The sequence below is a fragment of the Scleropages formosus genome, chromosome 10, assembly GCF_900964775.1.
Source record: "Scleropages formosus chromosome 10, fSclFor1.1, whole genome shotgun sequence".
Taxonomy (NCBI): Eukaryota; Metazoa; Chordata; class Actinopteri; order Osteoglossiformes; family Osteoglossidae; genus Scleropages; species Scleropages formosus.
In genome coordinates, this window is record NC_041815.1 from 14,263,743 (window position 1) to 14,283,997 (window position 20,255).

Genomic DNA, 20,255 nt, shown 5'->3' on the forward strand with positions numbered 1-20,255 from the left:
AAGTCGCTGATCTCCAGGCCAAGTGTGGTAAACGTGCACCGATCAGCTTAGAATAAACAGCAGAATAAAAGGTGAAACGGCACACTCCTATACAGTTGAAAGAACACATGTGAGGGAGTACGGTAACAGAACAGTAAATTCCACTTTTTACCTGAGTTAAGTGCCCAGCTTGTACCGAAGAATCCAACGTTAATGTGAGGTGCGTGCCTCTGAAGGACGAAAAACTGTAAAATAAAACGGCGCTTTAAAGATTAACTACTCGGTGTTGAAGCCTCATGAGGATCAGGAGGACATGAGAAGAAAAGCCAACTGTTCGGCGTGGACTCGGGGAGTACTGCGTTTAGCGTGCGGCTGTGTGTGTGTGTGTGTGTGTGTGTGTGTGTGTGTGTCTGAAGGAGGGGAGAGTCCCGGTTCAAAAGGGCTGAACCAGACACCACAGAGACAGGCTGCACCTGGCCAAGGCCCTGCCTCCCAACCCCCTGGGCCCCCCCCCGGGTTAAACAGGAGACCTCTTTCTGTCTCCACTTCACCCTCACTGAGGATCTCCCTCTCCCAGCGCCTCTTCCTTCCACCTATACGCCCACCCCACCTCACCCCTCGCACCCCCTGCTCCCGCCACGGTGCTCCTCCTCCACGTGGCATGGTGCTGGTGGCCGGTGCCGAGCGCAGAGCCACGTTCTCCTTCCAAAGTCTCGCACTTAATTATACGGTGGGAGGGAGGAAGGAATGAGAGAGAGCGAGAGAGAGAGAGAGAGAGAGAGAGAGAGAGAGAGAGAGAGAGGAGATCCCCCTCCAGCCTTCTTACTTTCCTTCAGTTCACTTCCCCCCCCTCCCACCCGACACACACACACACACACACACACAGACTCCTCACACGGTCTTATCTGCTGTCCCGCTACTATACCGAGCAGCTCCTTCCTTCCTCTCCCCGCATACTTTCCACTGCGCTTCGCTCGTCCTCTTTCGCGATCCACATAATCGCACGGCGCAGGATCCCCGCTCGCTTACATGTGTCGCGTGTGAATTCGTGAAACCGGAGATAACGCACAAAGAGTGCGCTCCGGGGCGCACGCGAGAAAACAAAGCATTTGGAAAAGATAAACCTTTCGTACGCTGGGAGCTCATGACACTCCCCCCCCCCCCCTCCCCTCCCCCCAGCTCCCCGTGTTAAACCACCTGCATTCCTGGGTAATGGGCTGGCGAGCTGCACGTTTCAACACATCTCGCTGACTGAGGATGGAGCGAACCTCCAGGGTGCGTTTTCTACGTGCGCGTGTGTGGTTTTCTTTGAGACGGTTCTCCCGCACCGGAGAGGACAGACGCTCGCAGCAGCCGAGAACAAGCCACCCGACCCGGATGCTCTGGTTTAGGGGGTTTCGAGCAGCGGCGCCAGAACTCGCGTTCGGAGTCAGTCCCGAAGTTCCCTGAAAAGGTCCAACCGCCCGTTAACATACAGGTCACGCGCACAGCGCTCCGAACACCTCGACCCCCACACGGGCCTCCTGGGTCGCCCTTCGGACAACATGGGACCGACTGGTGCCCCGGCGTCCCCCGGGGGGACCGAGGGGCCGCGCGAACAGGACGACATCTGACCCCTTGACCAAATAATGAACCTCCTTCCAATTGACGGCAAAACTTCCACACGGCCGCGGCGCAGGAAAACCCCACCAGGCCGTGTCACGAACAGAAAGCGCTCCCCTCCCCCACACCCGTCTCACTCTAAGGAGATCCCCGCGAGAACGCGACACGTGGCTCGATTACACAGAACAAGGCCCAAACACGCGCCGCCTGCATCACGTTTGCATCGCAGAGATGAGAAAGAGTCTGCCGTCCGCCCGAGATCCTTCGCAAACTCGACCCGTAAAATTTTATTTGCTGCATTTGCAACGGGGTGTTATTTTTTACAATAAAGCTGCAACAAAGCTCACGTTCGCCACAAATCTCCAGCGCGAGCTTCCGTTCGAGCTCCTACCGGAGGCCGACCGTCCGACTCGCCGAACGGCCTCCTGCACCAGGAAAACGCCGTTTGGCAGCGCAGGCTGACAGAAGCTCCGTCTCCATCTGCCTGCTGCTGCTGCTTCTCCCGCTTTCTGGATGCTTCGGGTGCTCCGTGCGCTCCAAATTTTCTAAGCTCCAATTTGCCTTCTTTGCCAGGAAATGGATTCGAAGGTGACGGTTAACAGCACTCGTGAACGGCAAACTAACCTGCTGGTCCACCCACCCGTGCACCCGGACCACCGTGAGTTGGAGGTCGTATTGTACCTACGAGCACAGCGGGCAGCCACTGGTACTTGTAGCCCCACGGTTTATTTTTTTCCTAGTTCCGTGGCCTGGGAGTTATTTTTTTTTCCTCTCCTCGGTCGTCAGATTTCTTTTCTCAGTGTCACTCATTAGCAGCTGTATCACTGCTTATCTTCCTTGCCTCCTCGCGTTTCCTGTACGTGCCGTGTCACTGTATAATAAAGAGTGTATCGGATTGTTACGTTGCCGTGCTTGGTTGGCTTTCTGTTGGAGCCGTAACGCTATATCTCACCCTAGACTGTCACGAGCTGATTGATGTCTTGCAAAAGCACCTTCTTGCTTTGCGTAAAGCTAAGAACAAACTCAAATCTGACTACACAGCAAAGCAGCGCCGTCTGAATTAAGAGCAGAAGAAAATCTATTCTAGAAGATGCACGTACTCCAAAAATCCTGTCTGTATAGCCGGGCTCCACGGCATAAATTTTGGGATTTAAATCCACGATCCTCCGGTTCCGTTCTCCACGGAGGCTCAGCCAGCTACCTGCTGGAGTCTGTACACGCCTCTTCATCTGTGGAGCGCGTGCGTGTTATTAAGGGTGGAAATGAAATGCGTGTACGAGTGCTCGTGGGATCTCTGCAGTTTGGCTTTCCCTTGTTTTGGGCCAAACAGCAGATCAAAGCAGCGGTGGCCCCAAGAGGGAAGGAGCGAGCAGACGGAGACGCCACGGGGCAAGGCACGCCCCCGAGTTGGGCAAACACGCTCCCACATACATCTCCCCTGAGCCGGGGCGGGAGGCTCCAACAAAGGAGAGGAGGTGGGGGAGGCAGCACAACTATTTTTAACGTTAATTTGTTATTGAAATTAACCATATTTATATCTCGACATGTGTTACATGCTAATGACTCTCATCCTCTGGTGACTGATAATGGGAGAATTCGTCTTCATTTGTACCTTTACTGTTGTTTGTTGTCGTGGAAACGCTGCCTCCCGTCACGGTGGTAGAGAACCTGAGCCGGGAGGAGACGGAGACGCGCAGGAGGAGAACCGACGCAGCGAGCGTGAGACAGGGTGACATAACGCGCAGTTGCGGAGCGGTGGGGACGCACCACTGACGCGATGCTCAACGTGATGTTCATCTGAGAGAGGACTGAGAGGACGCGAACCCTCCCCCTCCTAAGACTCGAACTCGGCGCACTAACACACGCTCCGCTGACTGATATCTCCAGTGGCCCACGCACAAGGAGACCCGTTGACATCACGGGTGAGAAATGATCCAACGGAACTTCTCAACACGGCCGTACTTCGGGTTTCGAAACGCAGGGAGAGCAGGCTGGCCTCCGATCGAATCGTCACACCAGGGCAGACTCGGCATCATTAACTGCACTTCCTGTCAAGGAAACAAAGTCCAGGTTGCTATGGAGATCGCTGGCAAGCTGTCGCCCGTCAACACATCAATCGGCGGCGCGTTCGGAGTCTTGAGCGTAACGAGACAACCTCCTTCCTCGCCCTTTCATTAAACACCTCAAGGCATCGGCTGTCAGCCATCCTCTCCGCAGGACTGAGACTGCAGGTCTACCCAGATTTCTGTGCACAACTTCGCTTCCTTTTTAAATTCTGCAAAGGAGAAAAAAAAAAAAAAAAAAAAAATCCTCATTTTAACACCTTTTTCTCCCAGAAGCAATTGTCAGTTTTCTCACACCTGCGCCGTGAGACACCTGTGGGATTAAGGTCTCGGCACTTACACGCTTGCCTGTGCGCCTAATGGGAGTCAATTCGAAGCAGGTCCAATTCTGCTGTCCTCAAACCTAAGCCACGAGCCAATAAGATTCTACCTAAATGACCCAGAATGGGCTGGTCCAAGCCTTATGGATCCTTGAGGTGTATTGATGATCCCATCAGCCTTAAAGGCAGATCTATAGAGAACGAGCGCCTAAACAGTGTATATTGGAGCACTGCTTCTCGTGGCGAGGGTCACTCCGCAACCTGGCCCTGGTCCACCATCTGCCCACGGACCCGGCGTGGAACGGGGACGCATCTTCAAACCCTAAAAGCATGGCCCTGACTCATCGGAATCGATGCGTAAATGGTTAAGAGCGTTTTAAAAGCGGCTGCCTCCGCAGCGAATCTGAGTGACAGAGCGGAGCCGAAGGCTCCGGGTGCGGACAAGGCGCGCTTGAATTATGCAAGCTCTCCTGCCCACTTGGGTGCCGGAATAACGGGGCGGGAGAGCGTTTCGTAAGGGCTGCTGTGTTGCGGAGCCACAGCGGCAAGTGATGTGGAGCCGTCCCCCCGGAGACCGGCTCTGCGGCTCTCAGCTCTACAGTCGGTACCCTTTGAGCCGTGGGGGCAGCTGCTTTTAGCCACTGGCATTTTCCACTGGCTGGTCCTCAGCTGGTCCGCAGAACATGGTCGGGGCACGAGCCACTGTGGTCCATATGGAGACAGCCCAGTTACAAGGACAATGAGGGACACGGAAACCCTGGACACAAGCGTCTAATGCTGCCTTCCTTTCTGAGCTCCAGACCCCTGTGACGGGCACGGGACCCCCTGCCGAACACTCAGCTCCACCGAGAGCACCGAGCCCGGTGCGGCCCATTGCGGCCCATTGGACGGAGCGCCGAAGGAAGGGCAGGTCCGAGCCCGACTCCGGCTACCGAGGGGCCTCGCCAGCGCATTCCCAGCATTCCTTCGCACAGATAGCCGTGCTCGGTAGGTCGGGGACACAAAGGCAGCGAGCCACGGCTATTGTTCCCACCGTGGAGGGCAGGACCCCACGTCGTACAGAAAGACCACACACTCTGACAGAGCCAAAAAACAGCTCGAAGGCCAGCCCACGGTTCGAACCCGAGAGACCGTTCCGTTCAGACCGTGCCGTCGACGGCTGACGGAGCAGGACCGAAAGCTGCCACGCACTCCAGCGCAGCAAGAGCTGCCCATCTAGGAGCTTCATTCCCGCACAGCTGGTACTCCGGACACGCCCGAGTCACAGAATCTGAATACTTTTTAACATTTTGTTTTACAAAATGCCACAGGTCTCTAACAGACGGGACAAAACTAACGTGACTGGTATCACATGAGAGTCGAAACCTGAACTTAGCGGTCTTCCCGTCGTTATCGTACCGTTGATGAGCGCAGTCGACCTTTACGGATTAGGATTTCGTTCAACCTCGTCGGGCCGTCGTCGCAAAGGGCATTTTTTCCCCACCGCCTATGACCGGAATTTTCCCGCCAGGACAGCAACCTGTCCGGCGACCTGACCCAGTCACGCCGGGCCCAGCGTGCGCTGTGCCCTTCGGTCATTAACTCAGAACGCAGTCCCGCTCCGTCTCTGCCGTCCTGCTCCAATCGCCAGAGGTCAGAGGTCACTCACCACTGCAGAGCAAGGAGGGGACGCCAGAAATCCACGCTCCAGAACGAAACGTGGCAAGTTACAAGTTAATAATTTGTATAGAATCAGTAGCGTTTAGAGCAAAGTTGCGCTTTACAGCGCGAAACCCACAGCTACGAGACGGAAAGGTCTCTTTAAGGAAGAAACCAATACTGCTTATTTAGAAAAGGACAAAAAAAGTACTAGGTAGATCAATAAGGATTTCAAAATAGACCATCTGAGGTCTAATGAGCCTTCAGAAGTGAGCAGGTGTTTGAAGCAGAGACGGCTGATAAAATGTAGGGGAAACGCAGTCGCTCGCAGCGAATGGTAAAGCGCTCCGACTGCGCCCTCTAGCGGCCGCACACGAAATGGACCCAAACGCCTCCGCTGCGTTTCCGTAAATAACTGCAACCACAGTCCACGTGTTACATTTCCTCATTTCGCTGACACTTTTCCCAAGGCGACTTACAGTGTTAAGCTACTTACAATCATTTACCCGGTTTATACAGCTGGGGCATTTTACCGGAGTAATTTAGGGTAAGTACCTTGCTCAAGGGTACTACAGCTGGAGGTGGGATTCAAACCCATTACATTTGGATCCAGAGGCAGCAGCTGTAACCACTATGCTAGAGTAAGAACGCAACAGAAAGTAAAAACACACACATACAGTCCGAAACCACTTGCCCCAAGCGGGGTCGCAGCGAGCCGGAGCCTAACCCGGGATTACAGGGCACGAGGCTGGAGGGGGAGGGGACACACCCCGGACGGGACGCCAGTCCATCGCAAGGCACCCCAAGCGGGACTCGAACCTCAGACCTGCCAGAGAGCGGGACCCGGCCAAACCTGCTGCGCCACCGCACCCCTCCCCCGAAAGTAAAAATAACCAAGATATATATCAATTATTATTTTTGGCACTGCTAGATGAGTGGTGCAGTGGTGCTCCGAGCGGTTCGCAGTCTCCGAATGATCTCTACTGGAGGCCAGCGCATCCCATACTCCTCGGCAGCTGGACAAATAACCCAGGCGTCGCTAGCAAAAGCTGCAAATAGCTTAGCGCTACATTAGGGCATCTAATCTGTTTTCATCGGGAAAAAAATGTTTTGTCGCATCTGACACGGACAGCTGAGGATTAAGGGCCGCGCGGCCCAGGCTCTGTGGAGCACAGAGAAGGCAGCGGCAGTGGCGGGGAGCGGCGGCCAGCCCATCTGTCCACCCACCAGCTCGTCTCCGGTCACGTCCCCTGCACTGGGCCCTCCAGGCTGACACACAGCCAACAGCTTTCGCTGCTTCAGCGGACAAGTGCATCACCGCAGCTCCTCCGAGGTGCTTAGTTCCTATCCAGCCCGTGAGCCCTTAATCGCCCACGGGAGCAGAGGGCGAGGAGCAGCTCCACCTGCCCGGCTCACGGGGAGCTCTCCCTACCGAGCTTTGTATGGAACCGCACAGACCGCACGTGGCGGGAATCAGAACCCTCGGCTGGGCGCGAACCAGCAAAGAGCCACTTACTGAGGTGTAGTTGGTCCTTCCCAGGCCCTGGTTCTGGTTCTGGACCTCCTGCTCCTGGAACTGCAGGCCGGCGAGATGCTTCTCCAGAGCGGCCCAGTCCATGGTGGGCAACTGGGGTTCGGCGGCAGGGAGCGCGTTCCCCAGGCCTCCCTCCTCCCTCTCGCCCCGGGTGGAGCTCAGCGGCCCTGTGCCCCCTGTGCCTCCTGTGCCTACTGTGCCTCCTGTGCCCGCGCTGCCACCTGAAGCCCACTGCCTGGCCTTGGGCACAGTCTTGGCCCCCGAGGCAGGAGGCTGGTGGTTGCTGCTGGGCACGATGAGGTTACCGTTCTGCTTGAGCTCCTCAGGCACGGCAGCGGCGGTGGTGGCGGCGGTCCTGCCGCCCAGCGGGGGCGGGGGGGTCCTGACGTCCTGGAACTCCTCGGCCAGGCTGCGGCTGTTCACCGGCCTCCGGCAGCCGCCGCCCTCCTCGTGGTCACCGCAGTCCCCGTACTCACTCTCCCACTCCTCGATGACCTTCTTCTTGTACTCCTGGTAGTCCTCGTCCTCCTCATAGTCCTCCAAAGTGACCAGGTCAAGACTGGGGGAGGACTTGTACTCCGAGCACGGGGTCACCTTGTTGGAGTTGGACTCCGAACTGGAACGGCTTGAGGCGTCGCTCCCCAAGTCCATGCCATCCTCCCGATAGTCCTGGCAGAGGAACGGAGAAGAGGGAAGAGTTAGGCAATGGACCGGGAAGGGAAGGGAAGTTCACGCGCCACCTTGAGGTACCTCTCCTCGAAACCCCGGCGCAATTCCTGCCACGGATTAATCTCCTTCGAGCGCAACTTTTCTTGGCACCAGGACAAACATTCCCTTGTTTACGCTGCCCTCCTCGCTTCTTTTGAACATGTCGGAATTTGTAGATAACAGCAGATTAGCCAGCGAGACATTGATTTTCCTGTCACTGCCGACGGACTCTTGGCCACACTGCGGATCGCACCAAAACGGAGAGGCGTTCACCCCCGAATGACTGTCTGAATGAAACTCGAAGGAAAACACGGGCTCTAACCGTCCGCCCCGCTTCTTGTCACCATGGAAACGGTATTTAGTCATAAAAATAAGAATTTTGCACAGCCACACCGTTTGAGATTTCCAGAGAGAATACGCAAATCACGAGAAAGGGAGAAACGCTGCCGAAGGCTTCCTGTCCAGCGCTGACACACACAACTGGAAGCTAAGCGTGTCGACCTGTCTCTCGGCCAGGAAACGCTTCATAATGATAGACAGACAGAGAGACGGATGAACTTTGCCGATCCCGAAGGAAGCCGCACAAGGCGAACAACAACGCGGAGGCCGATCAGCAGTCGGAACCGAACGTGACCAGTCATAATACACAGCAGTGAAACAAGTAACCTTTCTTTGCTACAATGACTTAATTTTTACCACTTGGGATTGTTTCATTCGTTACCGCTTATCGAATGACTCTAGGAGAGCGGCTCGCGTGCTTCTGTTGGGGAACTACGTTGCTTCCAATTCCCGTAAGTCGGTGACAGTAAAACAGCGTAAAGGCACGGTGCTGGCAGGCCCGTGACCGATGAAACAAAAGAGGACCGATGAGGGAGAGCACACATCACGGGCTGGAACATCTGCAGGGACCTGTTTAATGTGACACCGCAGCCTGTCCCCGCAGAAGCCACCCGTGGGAGACGCCCACGACCCCACAGAGGGACGGAGCCCCTTTAAAGGCTGCAGCAGCGGCAGCCCGACTGTGGTGATGTTTGCCGGCAGGAACATTAAACACAATGCTGTGGTCGCGTGGGGGGAAAGAGAAAGGAGTGTTTCCACGTGACAGATGAAGGGGAACCCGATGATGGCGACAGCGGTGCTCAGGAAGGCCGCAGCGATGAGGATGATCGCGGTGGTGATCACTGTGGATGTTATTTAAGGTCAGTGACGTCAGCGCACACGCGTAGGGATTTGACGGGTTCGAATGGACAGATCTGCACTGTCTTAAAAACAGACCTCTCTCTCTCTCTCCCCCACGCGCACACACACACACACACACACACACACACACACACACACACACACACGTGTGCCTCCTGTGTTCACACTGCCCTGCATCCTGTCACATCGTGGTGACACACACTCCTCCACTCGGCCACCGCTCCGGCGCAGCTTAGCCTAAGTGTGTGAAGGCCACACGAGGACTCGCGCGGACCCACGCATGTGGCCCGACGTGGGGCCGAGAGACACGCGAAAGACACGGTTAAAGAATTGCGCGTCCGTTTTAAATCCACCACCGGCACCGGCGATCACACGTCCCGTTTCCACCGTGTCACGCTGGGTGTGTGAGGATGAGGATGAGCATCACACCCTGTCACCGCTACAACACTCCCCCCCCCGGGCCCCGGTTCTACAACATTTCCCAAGAGGACGCCACCCCCACGTCCTCTGACAGTCATTTTACACTTACACACACACACACACACACACACACACACACACACACACAAAAGCCTTTTGAAAAGGGAGCGGTGGTGATGAAAACACAACACCCCACACCACAGCCCTCGCGAGACGCCGCACGTCTCCATAACGATCCGCTCGGTTCCGTGACGTGGACAGGGCTCTCCCGCGAGGAAACCGGCTCCTTAAATTAATGACGCGCGGTCGCCGCCACGAGGAGCTCACCGAGGCGCTGCGAACGCCGGACCGCCGGTCTGCGTGGCGTGGGGACGGTGGGGCCGCGCCGCGATCCAGCCCGACTGCCGCGCGCACTGGAACCAGGAGCCGAGCAGCACGAACGCGCCGGCCGCCTTGTTCGGCACACAGCTGCGCTTCCACGCATGCGAGGCGGACACGACAGGAATGCCGTGGGAGTGGGGTTTGGACCTCGGCCGCCGGCTCCGCTCCTTAAAGGGCCAGCGACCCCAGGGCGGCGCGCTCAAAGGGACACTTGATACACAAAGACACACGCAGGGAGGGATCAAACACGAGCTCTCCCCTCACGTCATCGGTGTTACTTTTAGTTTGTTCTTACGTGCACGTCGTTTTCTGATAAATAATCATTTCGAGACGCCGTGGGACCTCACACAGACAGAATCACAGACGCACTTCGATCTCCCGAGTGGGACCCGCGAGCGAGCGAGTCCACGGGGATTAATGCTCTAGTGTAATACCCCCGTCGACTCGAGTGTTTCTCCTCTGCTCAAAACACACACACAACAAAAAGAGAGCGGGAGGAAATAAGGCCTTGTTGTCTGGTGGTGTGTGTGCGCGTCAGCCCCACGCAGTGTCCCCCGTGGTCTCGCGTGGATCCCTCAGTGACCGCCTGTGCTTCGGCGCTGACAGCTCACATGAAGAAGTTGTCACGCAGAAGCGGTAGTCCAGACATAATAAATAATGGGTGGAAACATCGTACGTGTGTGTGTGTGTGTGTGTGTGTGTGTGTGTGTGTGAGTGATAATGCAAAGTCATCCGTCCCCAAAAATGATGTCATGCTCTAGAAAAAGTGCTCAGGAGAAGCCGGGCGTAATTAAAGCTACCCGGCAACAAGAAGAAGACGGAAAGGACACGACACGTCCACCATGTCCACGGTCCCGACGGACTGACGGCAGCAGTGTGTCCACACCTACCGTCCGTCCTCCTCTGAGTACCGAGTGGCTTTTCTCAGCCGAACGAAACGGACGATGACAGTTCAAGAAAGTGACACGTTAACACCAACGCTCCCAAAATCGGGTGCCTCACACACACAGGAACACACACAGGAACACGCACACACGCACACGCGCGCGCCGCACACAAGCATGACACATCGCCAAATACAGTAAGATCCCAACAAACAGGGCTGAGTGGAGCCTTCACTTACTGTCATGTTCTCGGTGAGATCTTCCCACTCAGGACATGTTCAGATCCACACGAGACAGGACCAGCACGTAATAAAACCCGCCGAATATGTCAGTTCTCGCGTGTCCGGGAGCCGCTAGCCGGCGGTGGTGCGAGCGACGATCTGGACGCGGAGGAGCTCCGTGGGCTGGTTCATCGCGCTGCGTGCCGTGTCCGCGTCTCCGTCGTGGAGGAAGGCAGCCCTCCAGCGAGCGAGTGTCTCCACACACACACACACACACACACACACACACACGAGTTCACACACCGCGCTCCTCCAGGCGCCTGGTTCTCTCTGCGATCTCCTCCGGCAAGCGTCTGAGCCAAACAAGAGCCCAGCCCAGCGCTCATTTATTATTATTATTATTATTATTATTATTATTATTATGAGTTGTAATAAATTACGCAAGGAAGGACCCGCCGTCCGTCTCCGTCTCAGCTCGCACCGAAATGACCACACATCCCTGTTTTCATCGCACGCACAGCGGATTTACACCGCCCTCCCCACCCCACCCCCCCTCACTCCACGCCTCCGCCACCGCCACCCACTTCCACCCGTGTCTGAACTCCACGGTGCTGCACGCGCGGCGGAGCGCGATCTCAAGATCTCGGGTGCGAGAGGACGGAGACGCGCACAAGTCCGGCCTCCCCACCCGCTCGCTCGCTGCCCTTGGCAAAGAGACGGCAGGAGAGTGAGGAGGGAGAGGAGGGAGAGGATACAGTCCCAACCCCCGACCTCACACCTTCACCCTGGATTTACGTTATAAGATTTTGCCGTAATTTATAACAAAGTAACTGATGATGCTTTTCAGGTGCTTTTTGGCACACGGCTATCATCCTTTCTCTTCTTTTTCCAAGTCAACTTGCAATGAGGGGTAATAATCCTCAAAATAATTGACCCGTTGCTACCTGATCAGGGTATTTTGCTGTATCACTAAGGGTAAGGACCTTTAGGAAGGAATCAAACCAGCAACCCTCAGGTACCGGACAGGTTGCCCTAAGTGCTACACTTCCTGCTGCCTTCTAAAGCTCTAAAAGTGTTTCCAGATTCCTTCCTGTCATTCGCATGAGAATGGTAACGCGGGACCAGAGAAAAGGACAACAGGCAGGTATCCTTGGCTGTATGTCTCAAAGTTCAGCGCAAAGAAGAATCTGATTCAAACGATATTTTCGTCCAAAAAAAGTTTATCGGCTACAAACGTAATTTTAAGGTTTTAAGTTCTATTTGGGGACACTCCCATGCAGACATCGCAGTTTCATGTGGATTTTGCAGTTCTTTCAAAGGATCCTGAGCTTTATGCACCTACTTGTGCGATGAACATCGGTGCATAAAGTGGAAAGAAACAAACTTAGTTAACTTAAGAATCACACGTCTGCAACTATGTCTCTTTCTCCTAATGCAATGCACACGTTGTATTTCTCTGAGACGTTCGTCGCTTTGGTGAAACGCGTCTGCTAAATGAATAAATGTAAATGTAAAGAATGGAAAGAGTTCCTCCTATAACGGCTCCACACTCTGCAGGTGTTTGTACCAGCAGTTCCAGATAATGTTTCTGGAACAAGTTTCATACAGCGATGTTAATTAGAACTCAGTGCTGCTAATCGGCTATATGGACACATTTACATCTCTCTCTACACCAGTGTATTTCCGAGGAAGGTTTACATTGACACTTATTTATTTAGCAGATGCTTTTCTCCAAAGCGGCTTCCAATGAACTCTGTGTAGTGTTATGAGCCCACACGCCTTATTCACCGCGGTGACTTACACTGCTAGACACACTACTTACACTGGGTCACTCATCCATACATCAGTGGAACACACTCTCTCTGTGGCACTCACACACTGTGGGGGAACCTGAACAGCATGTCTTTGGATTGTGGGAGGAAACCAGAGCACCTGCAGGAAACCCACGCAGACACGGGGAGAACATGCAAACTCAAAAGATGTGAGACCACCTCTGACAGCTAAAGTTTGGCCTAAAGTGGGCCATGCACCAGGGCACCGATCGCAAGCTCACCAGTAAATCTACAACCGAATGGCTGTAAAGACACAAAACTGGGGTTTTGCGATGACCATGTCCAAGTCCAGACCTCAGCTCCACTGAAATGTTGTGACGGGACCTTAAGAGAGCTGAGAATAACCAAACGTCCTCAAACATCAATGAGTTCAAACAATTTCAAAGGTGGCGTTTTTCCTAAGCATGTGACACAAAGTCAACATTATTCAAGTTATTGCTGCTAAAGTTGGTTCTGCAAGCGATTGAACCAACAGGTACACATACTTTTCCACACACTCTTTCTGTACGTTGATATTTTTGACAGAAGTAATTATGACAAAAAGTGAATTGTGTTATTTGTCTCACTGTTAGATTTATGTACTGTTAGGACTTGGTAAGGACCAGGTGAGGGTTAGTTCTGTCGTAGTATCATAAGTGTGATGGGTCCCCACAGGCGGGGGCATGGTGGCGCAGCAGGTTTGGCCTGCTCCTGCTCTGGTGGGTCTGGGGTTCGAGTCCCGCTTGGGGTGCCTTGCGATGGATCGGCGTCCCGTCCTGGGTGTGTCCTCTCCTCCAGCCTTACGCCCTGTGTTGCCGGGTTAGGTTCTGGCTTGCCAAGTGGTGTGTGTGTGTGTGTGGGTCTGGGTCCCCACAGTGTTTAACCAGGCCCAACGTGTCCGCATTTTTCTGTACAACTCCATTCACTGCCATCGCTAACAGATTTTCGTCTCCCCAATAACTGACAAGTTGTTTCACCGCTGCCTAATATATAAAGCTCGAGAATTGAAACAGTGTACACTTTCTTTTTTCACATCACTCTATATTTTATCATTATCATTGCCAGTTCACATTGCTATGATCGCATATATTTATCATGAGCAATGCATTTAATATCTTCAGCTGTCTCAATCACCTAAATCATAATAATAAATCTACGATGTTTGATAAACGCAGCAGCAGCAGCAGTTTGCTTCACTTTATATGACACATTTATAACAGTACTTACGTTGTAATTCTTCTGCTTACCACGGGATTATTTGGATGCTTAGCAGACACTTTTACACAAATTAACATCAATTACACTACAACTGAAGACTCACAAATTTCTGAAGCTGCATCACAGCTTAATTCGGGTTAACCGCCAAAGTGTAACTGCAGAGCGGCGAGAATCGACGCACTTCACGTCCAGGAGCATTATCGATGAAGACAGCAGCCCTCAGTCACGCAGAAGCCCAAAACAACCGACCGATCTACAACGAGCCCCTTCAGATAAGTTTGTATTTCCATTAGGAAAGGACTGCATGAAGCAGCGATAAGGAGGATGGTTGAGTTCCACGTCTTCCAGCCATGAAAGCGAACCCTTCAATCACCATTTCCATTCTGGTGGAATGCTGGAATAAACAGGTTGTCCATCATCCCACACTAGAGGCACCTCTGCTCAGGTCGTGCGCTTCAAAATCATCGTTGCTATAGATGTCACGGGGGGTTACAGCAGCACAATAGTTTAGATTTACCTGGTGGACGGCATTGCTACCGAAGGCGAACTCCCCTTCGATTGAAAGAAGAAAAAAAGTATATTCCTAACAGGCAGATTTTCCCCCCCACCGTGCTTTTTTAAAATAAGCGTTCCTGACAGTAAGAAATTGAAGGTGTCGGGCTTGTCAAAGACGCACCAGGTCAGACGGTAGGCGGCGAACAATCTGCAGACTGACCTTGGAGGTTTTCGCAGGAAAAAACGAACCCTCGAAGCAAGCCCCGCGCTCGACAAGCTGCGGCCGAGTGAACACAATAGAGGGAATCGGTGTGAAAACAGAGTCCGGTACCCTAAAGCGGACATTTGGCTGAATGCGATATTGGGTGCGGACGCATCCGTTGTCGAGAGGAAGTTGGGCTCGCTGGCTTTATTCCAATTTTGAAGGAATATTGGAAGTGTCGTTATTGTGCCTGCAGAAGATTTCAGGGATAGGAACGAGAATGAAGATGAGCGCTACCCCGTTTGCCCGTCCAAGATCTCCCGTAGATCGGCGTCCTTCAGGCAGCCTCCCCGCCGAAGGCCCTCGGATAAAAACACGGCACAAACTGGCCAACGACCGGCCGCGTGACAGAAAGGCGAAGGGAAGATCGTGCACTTTATGAAGAAAGTAAATAAATACCATAGCCGATCCGCATCGCAGAGCCGCAATGCAAAATCGACCGAAACCGGACAAAGGGCGATGCGTTCCGCGCGGATGGAGATTTGCGTTCGTCATCCTCGCGCTCGACAGATTTTTGGAGAGGGAAAGAGGCCGCCAACTCCGCTAGGGCTTCGGGGAAAGAGACGGAAACCCTGAGACTAATGAGCAAGAACTTCTCGAGAACCGTGTTAATCGACGGGTCAAAAGGCTCGGCCGCGCGCCACCTTCTACGAACGAAGCGCCGTTTCCCTCAGTAGCCAAAAACACATTTGTCACTAAGCGGATGTTTGAGCCTAAATTTAGAACGGCCTTAGCGGACCGAGCCAGTTGTTTACTTAACACGTACTTACGGCCAAACATCCATTTATTTGCTTCTTTCCCCCGGAAACTTTCACGCGTAAATTCCGATTCCCGTTTCGGTAGATACATCCTAACTAGACTCCGCACGCGTCTCGGTTCGCCGTTGTCGGCGAGAGCTCCGGCCTTGTAAAAACACGTACGTATCGGCGCCGTGCCTTACGCCGCTAATCACGTTTGCGCAGGTGTAAAAAAGCGAGGCGATAAACTCCGGGGGAGATTCATGTCGGACGAGCGGCGCTCCCGCGCAGACCTTGGCAGCCGTTGGCTCGCCGTGTCAGCGATACAAAGCGGACGATTTCAGCGGCTCTTGGTAAAGTTTTATGAGAGACACGAAACGCGTCCCCCTCTCCGGCACGTAAAAATGCAGGCTGTACATCACCGTCGCCATAAAGCCTGAAATGGGTAAACAAGTTGTTTGGTTTTCCTTAAATTGGTGAGCCAAGGTGAACCCGAGCAGGAAACGCATACTCCGCTCTCCGAAAGGGATTGATTTATGTCTCTCGCTCTTAAGGCAGCCTCTCTGCCTCCGGGGTGTGTTCGTGTGACCCCGATTGCGTCACGGGGGCCACCGAGGTATGAAACGGACCCTCCGGGGTGGCGGAAGGCGCCGGAATCCCGCGTGCGCCGATCGTCCCCCCCGTCCCGAACCGGCGCTCGACGTTCGTCGTCTTTTCTCATGCTCGATCGCGTCCTTCGAGCGCAAGCTCAACATTTGATGGACACGACGAGAGAGATGCTGAAGCCAAAACCACCCCGCAAAAAAGAGTCACGCAGCAGAAGTTCCATAATAAATAGCTCCATATCATTTATTCATCGTGAGACGAGCAGTCCGACTCGGGGTTTCCGCACCACGTGGGCGGTGACAACGGCGGGAGGCCTCTACGCCGCTTTTTGGTGAGGAAATACCGCAAAAAGCCAGAGAGAAATACAAGCGAACTCGTTGCGAGACCGGTACCGATTCATCGGCCCCTGGCAGAACTGGTAGAACCTAGACTTTTCTTCCGTTCATTTGCCCTGGAATAAAGTTAAACGAATGAGGAAACTTTGGTAAGAATCGGGCGTGGAACTTCAGCCAGCATTTCGTAACAGTTAAACAGCACTTTTTTCCCATCACAAATGAAGGAAGCAGAATACAATTAAAGGAAAATAAGAGTTTCCTTTCAATGCGCTCGCGCACACACACACACACACACACACACACACACACACACACACACACACACACTGTAGGCGGTGCAGCCCAGCCGCCTTTGGGGACGTGAGAAAGCACTTCGCTTCAGCTGGAAACTGGAAGAGCGAAGAGAACTTTTCCCACAGACGAGGATGAGAAATGAAAAAGTACAACGGGACCTGTGACCAACGAGAGTTTGAACAGAACTTAAGGCGCCGAAGGAGTTGCCGGACGGGACCGTTCGGCGCCGACGGGTCGGACTTAGTGACGCCAACGTCTCTTTCCGGGGAGCGCGTGGCGCTCCTTGCGAACGGCCCGCGAACGAGGCCGCGCCGCTCCGCGCAACTCCGGAGATGAGATTTGCGCGTCGCTTATAATCGGCGTTTCAAAAACGGCACGGCCGGTTCCGGAGACAGCGGAACAAAGGAGATGAGATTAGCGCGTGTGTGTTAATTACTGAGCAATTACTGTAGCTTCAGTTTCAATACAAATTAGCGAACGAATCGGTAAATAAAAAGGCAAATAAATATATAAATACTTAACGGCTAATGAAAAGATTTTGCGCTGCTCCTGAGGAAACACTGGCAAATCTCAGCGCTGAGTACATTTCTCAGCTATTTCTGCTAAATGGGGTTAACTAACGAAGGACGGAAGTCAGGGCGACCGCGATGGCGAGAGGCGGAGGAGGCCCGGTGTTACGGCGTCGCCCACCCGGCAGGTCCCCGGCGCTCTGAGCGCCGCAGGCCGGGGCTGCTCTCCGTCAGCTCTCCATCGCGGGTCTCGCCGCTACCGAGCGAGGAACGGCTCGATCCGAGAACCCCCCGCACGCACCCGCCCCGTCAGGGAGGCAGGCTGGAGTGAGGAGGATGCGCGGATGTTGCGAATGAGCTAAATTAGGGGTCTCGAACGCAACTCCTCGAGGGCCACGTGTCTTATACGCAACCTTCTATTCCATGCTTGGCTCTTGACTTCTCAATTAGGGGAACCCCTCTTCTGCTCCGTGCAGCATTTTATTCCAAATGATAACGTACGTTCGACGATTGAAAGCATTTGTGGAACAAGTTCAATAAATAACAAGGGCGAATGAAATGTTTAATGTAAACAAGTACTAAGATAATTAATTAGCTGGAAAAGCAGAGCGAGAGAAGCGGGGGGGGGGGGGGGGGATGCAGTGTCACGGCGGGTTTGGCTGGGTCCTGCTCTCCGGTGGGTCTGGGGTTCGAGTCCCGCTTGGGGTGCCTTGCAATGGACTGGCGTCCCGTCCTGGGTGTGGCTCCTCGTGCCCTGCGTTGCCGGGTTAGACTCTGGCTCCCTGCGACCCCGAATGGGACAAGCGGTTTCAGATGATGTGTGTGTGTGTGTGTGTGTCTGTGTGTGAGAGCAAGAGAAGCAGACCGCTGCGACATCCCTCCCTCCGAACAAAACGACAATCAGCAGCACGTAGACATCGATGCGGCACGACACCTACCTGATGTCTCATGTGATGAACGTTGGTTCATGTGGTGAAGAATCACACGTCCGCATCTGTCTCTCTTTCTCCTAACGCAACGCACACGTTGTATTTCTCTGAGATGTACGTCGCTTTGGAGAAAAGCGTCCGCTAAGTGAATAAATGTAAATGTCTCGAGGACCCTGCGGCCTCAATTCATAAACAGGACCGATATATTGTATATATAGTACATGATATACTGTGATTATACAGTAATATGGCCAGATGCACTCTGCTATATAAAGCTACTAAAATACTACAACAGCTGAATTTTACATCATCAAATGGTGTTTTGCTTTTCCCAGCCGGAACCACCTTATAAAATATTTTTCGGCTGCTTTTGAACACTCAGGGATTTTGTGCCTGGCCAGAGAAGTGTGTGTGTGTGTGTGTGTTTGTGTGTGTGGGGGGGGGGGGAGGGGGTACTTCCTTGTACAAACACTCTTCGTCTTCGACAGGTCTCATCTGAGGAAGAGTTCAGGAGTGCAGACGCACTAAAAATTGCTGCGCCCCCCCCCACCCTGAGCCTCACTTCAGTTTGCACCTCTTCTTACCGTACTGCGTTTTCAATGTTTATGGTGTGGGCTGGGCTGCTGTTTCCTCAGCACGCACACACACACACATCCAGGCCCTCGCTGGTGGCTGCCTGCTGCTGTTAGCTGGCCTGGAAAAGTTGCGGGACGAGCAACTTGGCCTTAAAATGGTCCGTCCGCATTAACGGGCGCGACAATTGTCCCGGCGGCAAGAAAGGCGCGCATCCCCACCGAAGACAGCGCACGGAGAGATGCGCCTTAACCGTTGTGATGCTAACGTGTCAGCGTCGCGACCCTCCGATTACGGTCGCCGAGGACGCTCGCGCACGGCAGCGTTTGAGCGCAACGCTCCATTAGGGGCCCAAGTGCTCCCTCCCATCGACTACGACCCGAAGCTCATTTTCGGCCGGCTCTCCTCGCAGCGCGTCGAAAGGGGGGGGGTCGGCTGGCGCGTCAGGTGCGAACGACCCGCTCGCGTTGCGGTTAGGACTTGCGGGGAAACCCTCGTCAAAGTCCGAACGACACGCGCCGTTTTTCAAGCACAATTATCCTTCCGGGTCGTTGAAACTACGCGGCCATCGAAGAAGTTTTCGGCTTCTGGAATCACGGAAACCGGGCTTTTTTTTTTTTGACGATTACATCCCGACTGACCGAGTGAGCTCCCGATAGTAGCTAAATAACAAGGGACGCGTCTAGCTGTTGAAGTGCGTGCGTGTGAGAGAGGGGACTTTGGCTGACGTTGAACGCCCGCTCGTCCGAAGGTGTCCCCGGAAACACGGGTGCGGCTGGGTGGAGACTCCTACACGACGCATCTCCCTTCGCGTATCCTTCAACGCAACGGTGCGAGCGCTCGCGTGCCGGAGGATAATCCGGGGAAGGCTGAGCCCCGAGACGGAAACGACCCTCGGTGACAGGATATTATTTTTCGCACGACGCCAGCTACGCAAGCGCAGTTTTTACACGCGTGAATTATACATGAACAGCCCACTTAAGGGAGATAAAGCAAAAACTGAAAAAGGAGAGAGGCTGAAGAGGAAGGGGAATTACATGTATCTCGGATGTCGAGAGCTTGCCTGAGAAACAGAACGGCGAGAGCATCGCGACGACGGAGACAGAAAGAGCGCGTGCGTGTGTGTGTGTGTGTGTGTTTGGGGGAGGAGCAGAGCATCAGAGCTGCATTACAATCAGTACAATAAGGTCAACCTGTACACAGGGACTCGAAAGTAATTACTGCTCGCTGAAATGCCACTGTTTTCCGCAAGGGTGTATGAATAATCAGCGCACATCAGGCACGCTGCCCAAAAGATGATTGTTCTTTTTTTAACCTATTGATCAAAGTTTTACTGCTCATAAAACAGTGTCACACAAGCGCGCGCACAGGTACAGCGTAATCTCCCCCGACAGGCTGATGTACCTGAGCTACGTGTGAATACCGTATATCTCTCTCACACACGTCATTAAGAGCTTTACATTTATTTATTTAGCAGATGCTTTTCTCCAAAGCGACTGCCAATGGATACGTTGTAGCGTCATCAGCCCACACACC

General features: G+C 53.7%; 1 protein-coding gene across 3 annotated transcripts in view; it reads right to left on the reverse strand.

Moving 5' to 3' along the window:
• schip1 (schwannomin interacting protein 1) overlaps positions 1–20,255 on the reverse strand; it is a 166,896-nt gene that overhangs the window by 34,031 nt on the left and 112,610 nt on the right. Inside the window, exons 1-2 of one of the 3 annotated variants that reach the window (XM_029255447.1) lie at positions 10,969–11,348; positions 7,119–7,805 (exon numbers count right to left, since the gene is read on the reverse strand). In XM_029255447.1, coding sequence (XP_029111280.1) covers positions 7,119–7,805; positions 10,969–10,974 — 693 coding nt within the window. In that variant the 5' untranslated portion in view covers positions 10,975–11,348. Of the gene's footprint in view, positions 1–7,118; positions 7,806–9,791; positions 10,380–10,968; positions 11,349–20,255 lie in introns of those variants that run through there. The other 2 variants (XM_029255448.1, XM_029255446.1) reach the window with 2 other exon arrangements.